This window comes from Bos taurus, chromosome 10, assembly GCF_002263795.3.
Source record: "Bos taurus isolate L1 Dominette 01449 registration number 42190680 breed Hereford chromosome 10, ARS-UCD2.0, whole genome shotgun sequence".
In the NCBI taxonomy this organism is placed as follows: domain Eukaryota; kingdom Metazoa; phylum Chordata; class Mammalia; order Artiodactyla; family Bovidae; genus Bos; species Bos taurus.
In genome coordinates, this window is record NC_037337.1 from 53,408,739 (window position 1) to 53,417,354 (window position 8,616).

At 41.3% G+C, this 8,616-nt stretch overlaps 1 protein-coding gene across 6 annotated transcripts in view; it reads right to left on the reverse strand.

Moving 5' to 3' along the window:
• Positions 1 to 7,947, reverse strand: part of TCF12 (transcription factor 12) — a 393,332-nt gene extending 385,385 nt beyond the window's left edge. For 3 of the 6 annotated variants that reach the window (XM_059890304.1, XM_059890303.1, XM_024997387.2), the window contains exons 1-3: positions 7,712 to 7,947; positions 6,628 to 6,724; positions 5,641 to 5,713 (exon numbers count right to left, since the gene is read on the reverse strand). In XM_059890304.1, the coding sequence (XP_059746287.1) occupies positions 5,641 to 5,713; positions 6,628 to 6,702 (148 nt within the window). In that variant the 5' untranslated portion in view covers positions 6,703 to 6,724; positions 7,712 to 7,947. 6 annotated transcript variants of the gene reach the window in all.
• Between the last annotated feature and the right edge of the window lie 669 nt (positions 7,948 to 8,616).

Consider the following 8,616-nt stretch of genomic DNA (forward strand, 5'->3'; position numbering starts at 1 on the left):
TTCTCTTTCCCTGAATTGTACATACACAGGCCCTTGAACCAAGTCTCCCATTTCCAGATCTCTGTTAATGAGAAAGAAGACATTTGGGAGGACAGGTCTTCTCTTCTCTAACTCATTTTTTGTATCTCCTTTAAAGTCAACTCTAAATTTAACACTTCTGATTTATCTTTAAACCAGTCCCCTCACTCCTCAACACATCCTTATTCTTATGGACTCAATATAACCTACACTGATGTGCAACTGTTGACATTTTTTGTTACAGATATTTTTCTGCCTTATATTTTTCTGCCTTATCTATCTAGATAATGAAATGCCTCCCCCTTTTCTCTATATCCTTCTCCATTCGCCACCTTCCCAAAAGCTAGGAGAATACCAAGATGTGCAAATACTAAATATATATGGGTTTAATTGATAAATCTAAGATAAATATGGCTCAACTATTTAACAAAGCAGAAAGTCTTTCTAACTGATATAGGTAACTGTCCATCTTCTTTTCATTTTATTCTATAAGCACAAAAGCATTAGATTCAAATTTCAACATTCTTTTCCAAAACACCATATTCAAGCAATACCCAAAAGCAGTCCTATTAAATGAATTTTTTTTTTTTTAATTATCCCACAAACTGTCCAGAAACTACTTTTTTTTCCAGGAGACTTTTTCTAATAGTGTTATTTTACTCTTTTGTGGAAAGTCATTCCAGTCTTTGACAACACTAGGCAGACAATGACATTCCACATATGATTATCAATTGTTCAAGAACAAAAAAGACTATTTGGCTTTAATAAGGAATTACTGGGATTTCCCTGATGGTCCAGTGGTTAAGAATCTGCCTTGCAATGCAGAGGACCCAGGTTCAATCCCTTGTCTGGGAACTAGCCAGAGAGCAGCTAAGCCTATGAGCCACAACTACTGAGCCAGAGTGCGCTGAAGCCCATGTACCACAACTAGAGTCCGTGCACCACAACAAAGGAAGACCCTACTTGCTGCAACTAAGACCCAATGCCCAAATAAATAAATACTTTTAAAAATGATTTAAAAAAAGAAAAAGAATATACATATAAAAAAAGAAATTACTGTATATAGCCCCATTAAATATAAAATGTGAAAATGAAAACAATTGTGTTTAAATTTAAAGTTGAGTATCTTCATCTTTGGGCTTCCCTGATGACTCAGGGGTAAAGAATCCACCTGCTAATGCAGAAGACACAGATCTGCTCCCCAGGTTGGCTCCCTGGGTCGGGAAGATTCCCTGGAAAAGAAAATGGCAACCCACTCCAGTATTCTTGCCTGGGAAATCACATGGATAGAGAAGCCTGGTAGGCTACAGTCCATGGGGTCGCAAAAGAGTCAGACATGACTCAGTGACTAAATAACAACAGCAATCTTCATCTTTTTTACAATAGCAATAGCAATAACAATAAATAACAATAGCAATTTTCCTATCCAAGAGAATGATTTTAAAACTCAAATAAAAACACAAACCAAAAGATAGCATAAAAGAAAGTTGAATCTGTATTTAAACTGTTAATGAAAACAGAAATAATAATTAATCAAAAGTATGGCTCACTGCAAAACCAAGCCTCTAAAATACTGTGACCTAATCAAACTGCTTTTCAAATCCATTATAAGCCATGACTACTTAAAATAACTCTATAGGAACTACTCCTAAAAACACACAATACTCACGGTTATAATCTTGTATCTAATTTTTCTGTTTTCGAAGATTATATTTTCATATACAGATTCTCTAAAAAAACTCCTTCACTACTTAACTTTTACTTTAAATAAGCTGCTTAACAATAGACTATATTTATCCTAAAATATTGTATTTTTCTTCATATGCCTGTTGACTCTGCAGTTACTTTAACTGATCATTACAGCTTGCCAGAAGCAAATGTCTAACATGGCTCAGTTATCCAAATAGCAGTATTAAATTTGAGTAAGTCTGTATTACTACACACTGTAGTCAACAAATTTCAATACTGATAGGTACACAATATGAAACATACCCTACTCATAAGTTTATAATACCTTAAGTGAAAAACCCAAACCTAGTTTCGCCTTTATTTAAAATTACCATTCCTACTTATATTTACAATTCAGTTAAAAAATACATTGGTAAAACTTTGGTGTTCTCTTTTTTGATATTTTGAATAATGCTGTGGCAATCTGTGAGTAAGTATTGACTAATTTTTCCCTTTTTTTCTTTTCATATTACTTTAAAAACAGATAAAGCTAAATTAGGGAAACATCAGGACATCAGGAATCTTTGTGATGATGAAACTGCTCTTGTATCTTGACTTTATCACTGTCAGAAACCTAGCTGTGATGTTGTGCCACAGTTTTATAAGACATTACCACTGTGAGAAGCATGGTAGAGTGCAAGTGGGATCTCTGTACTGTTTCTTACAACTGCGTATGAATCTACAATTATCTTAGAACACAAAGTTTAATTTGCAAAACTGAGGAGAAATTTAATGAGAATTCATTTTTCTGCCCCTATTATCGATATTTTCAAAAAATCTCTATGTACATATGAAAATACCCCCCCAAAAATGAAATTCTGCATCCCTTTTAAAAATTAAGAGCTAGAAAAATAGTTCTTATAATTCTTTCCAAAAATCTTCAGCAAGAAGAAATTTATAGTGTTACAAAAGTCTGATTTGAACAAAGAAAAGTGAAAGCTTTACTTGCTAGCTAAAATAACTTTCTAGATAGAAATATAAGAGACAAACTCAATACGTATAGGTTGCTTACAAAACAAATGTATCCCACTTCCTTTGGACACCTCTTAAGACTTGGATTCAAAAACTAACAAAGGAAATCTTTCAGCTATCATGTAAATATTTAAACCACTAAAATCTAAGCCCAATATCACAATTTAGTTCTACACACTCAAGACCTAAAGTTGGAGGGGAGAGTTGATTTAAACACCGAACTATTTCCACTTTGTCAATCCTTTCAACACGCTTTCCTCTAATAGGACCGTGTTGTCCTATAAAGTGCCGCACCTTTGACTCTTACAGAAAGAAGCCCCTCGCTCAAGGTCACCATAACAATACCTCAGAGATTCTACACTATTAAGTGGACAAGTTCGGTCTTATTATAATGCAAAGAAAATTAACACCCTTGCTGAAAAAATAAAAATTATGACTAATTTTTATTGCCATATTTTTTGACGTATTACTTATTGTCAAGACAAATAAGTAATAGAAAATATACATTAACTTTTTCCACGGTGACTTTTGATAGTGTCAGCTATCATACAAGTTATATTTTCCATTCAGAATAAGACTTTAAAATAACATCACATACTATAGCATTTATAGTGAAATTAAGTCAGCATCAAAAAGGACAATCAATAAGGGAAATTATACTACACACTTACAGTTTTCATGAGGCAAAGCCTTGGGATTTTACAAATGTTATTTCAAAAACAAGGTAATTAGTCTTTAAGTCATGTCTTCAGAAGGAAAGTCAGATCTTTAGCTCCTTATACATTGCAAATAATCAGTCACTAGGATGCATTACATATCCTTTGACATCAGGACAGAAGATTATTAAAGTGTCAATAAAATACATAAATAAAACAATACTGTCATACCAATTTCTTTTAAACATTTCCTTTAAGATAAGAAACGGCTATAAGGCCATATCTACCAGTATACTTTCACATAAAATAATTGCTTTGCAATTTCCCCTTCCCCCAAAGCTAAATCCATTCAAAATTACTAAAGGTCACAGCTTTTTTTCATTATAATTTTTTCCTGAAATTAAAAAAAAAAACACAGAAAAATATTTGTTTGTTTTCAATGGATACAAAACCTAACAGTTTTAAAACTTAAAATTTCCTGCTCCAAAGAAACAAATACTATGAACACTTCTACAATGTAGAAAAATAATTTTTTCTTTGTATAATGCATGCTACAAAAAGGACCCACAACTGCTCCAGTGCCATGCTAGTAATACACGTCAAGTCACCATACTTTTTAATTTTAAAAAGTAAAAAAAATACATAGTCGACATTATTCCAAAAACAGAAAAGTATTTCTAATAGCAAATTTCTGAAGCTCATGTCCCTGATATCAATGTCTGTTACATATATTTTCTACAATTCAAGCCAATCTGAAACAGCAACATCATTACTCATTTAATGAAATATACTAAGCATCTACTACATAGTCAACAAAGTTAGTTTCAAAGTTCTTGAGTATATCAACTGCAAAAATTGATAGGTACTCAAAACAGTAGTAAAGAAAGAGAAAACAGCCTTCTATATTAACAAATAATTTTCTCTCCCCAACCCCAAAAAACAAAGACTTTCCAAGCAATACCAATAAACAGACAGAGGTGGGAGAAGAGCTGAGGTTTGGCTGACATTTTATGATATTCTTTTGATTAAGAATAATAATAGTCTTTAAAATATTTAAAATCCAAAACATTTTTATTTTACTTGAGATGTAAAACATGCTATATTTTCCCTTTAAGTTGTAATTTCATAATTAAAAATGAATTTTAGTAAATTCAAGTAGTGTATGATAGAAACTTTTTTTAATGTAAAGTGGTATAAAGGGTTAAACTGGTTATGAAATTAACCATTTCTGATGTTCTGCTTTTACATTTAAGAAATCAACTATCATTTTATTAGGGGAAAGAAAAAAGCAACAGTCAAAAAGAAATATATTGAGTTTCAGCCTACAGATTTGACAGCTGGTTTTCTTAGGATGATGCTGTCTTGGCTTTCGTTATTTTTTTCTCATCTCTGAGCACTAGGAATAATCTAAGTTAAACAGAAAATTATAGTTTTTCTACACTACGATGAACCTTGCTTCTGAAACATTTATTTTTTTAAATCATGAGTATAAAGAGAAAAATGCATTCTTAAGAAATACAGGATAAATGTTAATAATGGAGCAGAGTAGTTATAAATATACAGGAGATAAATTTAAAGAGCAAAGCACTACCGTAAGAGTAGGAATTTAACTTATTCTCAATGTTATCCTACTGTAATGTGAATGTAGGACAGAATTCAGTCGTCTGTGTTATGTGAAAGTAAATCTAACTTTCTATTCATTTATTTGCAAGATTTTAAATAACTGTCTACAAAACTGTTAATTTCCTGCAGACTTCCAAAGGAATAGCCATCTTTTAAAATAAGTCTTACTAATTACTGCTTGACTCAATTTCAGTTTTCATACGCCTATTTTAAGTAATATTATTTTACCAAGTCTTTATTTCCAAAGGTTTAATAATGCTAAAGGGCTAAAACTTAGGAAAATTTTTAAATACACACACATATATATATAAACAAAAAAAACAACACACATAGACCAAAGAGCATTTTCTTCTCGTACTTTTCTAAATACAGAAGCATGACACAATCCCCTGTACTCAAACAAGATGATTTTCAACTTAAAAATTCAGAGAAAAGAAAAATTTTTTAATTCACATTGAAATTCTCAAAGAAATGTCAATGGATCCTTAGAGCTACAGCCCACATTTGGGGCTTGTTTTTGTTGATAGTTTTAACTAGACGCTAAAGAATGGCATAAAGAAAAGTATTAAAATACTTCATATTTTTCTACATAAACGTATCATAACACCAACATATGAGTTTCTGATTTTAGACATGATCTTACCTGATCCGCTGAACTGACTGCTGCCCAGTGTCGTTGGTCTGGTTTTCCCACTATTAACAGGTGGGGAAAACATCTGCAAAATAACCCAAACGTTTCTATTAGTCCTGAAATTCTGCTGGACTCCTTGCAAACAGAAGTTCATCAAGCGTTATCAATTAGTTACTGTATTTCAGAGAGAAGTTAAAAATGGAGATATACGTTCAGATCCAGAAAGGCAAACACACTTGGTGATACTATTTCCTCACACTATTTGGAAATACTGGCTATTTTCTGTTCTGAAAATCCAGTCACTTGTATGAGAGATTCTAAGATTATTAAGTTTAAATGGTAAGTTTTGGTCAATGATCTTCATTTTGTAAAAGCAGTTAATAAACGAATTCAACCCATTAGAAATAACGGCAATAGGCTCTCTGATTTCAGGTAATATTTTTCCCTATGTTAAAAAAATTTCAAACATATATATATATACACACATACACTTCTTATGTATACATTTACACACATATACACGTGTAAAGTCCATATACATTTATCTTAGGAGGGTTCAATCCAAAAGGCTGGAAATTTTAGTCCTTGACTAGCTTCTTGTAACTGATCTCGTTCAGGTACCATAAACTATACCACATCTTGGGAAAGGAAATGGTTAGGAGCGTTGCAGAAAAAAACAATTTTCTTTTTTCATATGAAGTTCAAAATCCCTAATAACCATCAGGGTCAGAGGGTGACTCAACCAAAGCTCAAGATTAAGTTGTTCTCCTTTTCACTGGTTAAATCAAGTGACCCCTCTGGCATTAAAGTTTTAAATCTGCAAGTCTAGACATTACATCAAAGTTCAGGTGTCCAACTTGGGGGAGCTGGACTCCAGCCCTGAAAACTACTGCTCAAAGCAGATGGAGTTCACGCTGCTTAGTCTCCACGTCGCTCTCCCCCTTTTCTTTTTCTGTAAACCTCAGCAGAACCCCAAGATGCCGCGGAAAGCTCTCATACCGCACTGAAGTCCAGCAGGTCGCTCAGCTCCTTGTCGGTCCCTATAGCGGCCATGCGCTGCTGCTGGGGATTCATCTTCGGCCACTTTTAACAGGTCCTAAGGCAGAGAAAAAAGGCTCTGCTAAGAGACAAGCCAGAGACCGCCGAGGCCCAAAGTGTGTTCGGGGATGGAGAGGGGCGTAGAGGAAGAAGAAAACCGCCAGACTGACTTCCAATACCCTCCTCGTTCCCCACCGCCGCGCGGGCAGGGGGCAAGACAGCCGGGCGCCCGCACGGGTCCGTGAATCCACGCGTTTCCCGGCCCGGCCCGGGAGCGAGGCGGGGGCTCCCGCAACTCGCCACCTCTCCCGCAAGTTTCCGAGCCCGTCCTGCCCCCTCCCCGGCGCCCCCTACCCCGCGCCGCCGCCGCCGGGTGCCCGACGCGCGGGGCCAGGCCGGGGCGGGGGTCTCGAGGGGCGGGGTGAGGGACGATTGGGCATCCAGCGAGCGGAACGGCGGCGAGGGGAGTAGCGAAGTGACTCACTGGCTCTGCAACAATAGAACTGACAAGTTGCAGGGAACGCGCCGCTCGAAGGCCCGCGTCTATTGCCGCCGCCTCCCGGACGTCCCCCGCGGGCCCCGGGGGTCGGAAAGCATCCCCCGCGCGTCCCAGAGGCGTTTTTAAAAAGAAAACAGAAACAGCGACAACTAGTCCCGCTCTCGCCCGGCGTCCTCCTCCCCCGGTTCGGCCTCCTCCCACTTTTGCTGCCCTGCCTGCGGACGGCCGACCCTGGAGCTGCTTAACAATGAGCCTGGCTCGATAGCCGAAGAGCCCGCTCTCCCGCGCGCCCGGGAGCCCCTGCCGAGCGGTGAGCCGGACGCGCAGGCCGAGCGCGCCGCCCGCGGGCCTGGCCGTCCGCGACTCTCGCCTCCACCCCCACTCTGCTCCCCAACTTGGAGGGGACCCCGGGTTCGCTTCTGTACAAAAGGCTGCGGAGTTGGGGCGCGGGCCGGCGGCGCCTCTACTCCGGCCGGGACACAGCGGCGCCCCGCAGCCCCCAGCCCCACCACGGCGTCCCCCTCCCGCTCGCCGGCCCGCAATTACCTGCCGCCCCGTCTCCGCATCCAACCTCCTCGATTAAAGTTCACTTTGGCCGGGAGAGCTGGCTCGGGCTTCCCCTTGCACCGCCCGGCGGTTCGGCTCACTTTGCCCCGCGCGAGCTCTCGGATCCGGGCCGGAGAGGCGGCTTTCGGGCCTGGCCGCCCCTTCCTCCCGGGGCGGGCTGGCGGTCCCCCCGAATAGAACTTGTGGGTCTCCTCAGGCGGACATTTTTTTCGCTGAGGCAGCCTCAGCACCGCGCTCGGCTCGGCTCCGGATCCCTCCGCGCCGGGAAGAGCCCCGGGTTAACCCCTTCGTCCCCGTCCCGCTCCCGCCGCCTGCGCCGAGGAAGTGGGGCCAGCGGAGGGGGCGGGGAGGAGCCGACGGGAACGGGGAGGGGCCGCCGCGCGGCTGGCGGACAAAGCCGGCTGTGGGGTGAGGCGGACCGGAGCGGGTGGGGAGGGGCGGGAGGCACGCGCAGGCACCCCGTGAGGCAGGGCCGGGCCGCCTGCGAGGAAGCCTGGTCGGGCCCTCGGGAGATAGGCGGCAGCCGCCGTGGCGCCTCCCCCAGCCCGTTCGCTCTGGCCTCTCTTCCCGAAGCCGAGCGGCGGAGACGCAACAGCGGGCGCATCTGGATCCGCTGCCGAGGCCACCTAGCCCGAGGCCGCAAGAATCCTGAAAGGCTTTCCGGAGCAAGCCGCGCTGGACGCCGGACGCCACACTTCGCTTGGCCCGGAGGCTCCGGCCGCAGTAGGCTGCGCAGGGCTCGCCGCGGAAGACGAGTGCGTGGGGAAGAGAGACCGGCCACCTTGGCGGGCTCTTGGAGTAGGTACGGGTGGTCAAATTCATTGGTGGGCGGAATGCAGAAGAGGCAAGACCTCCCTCAAACCACACAAAGCATCGTGGGGTTC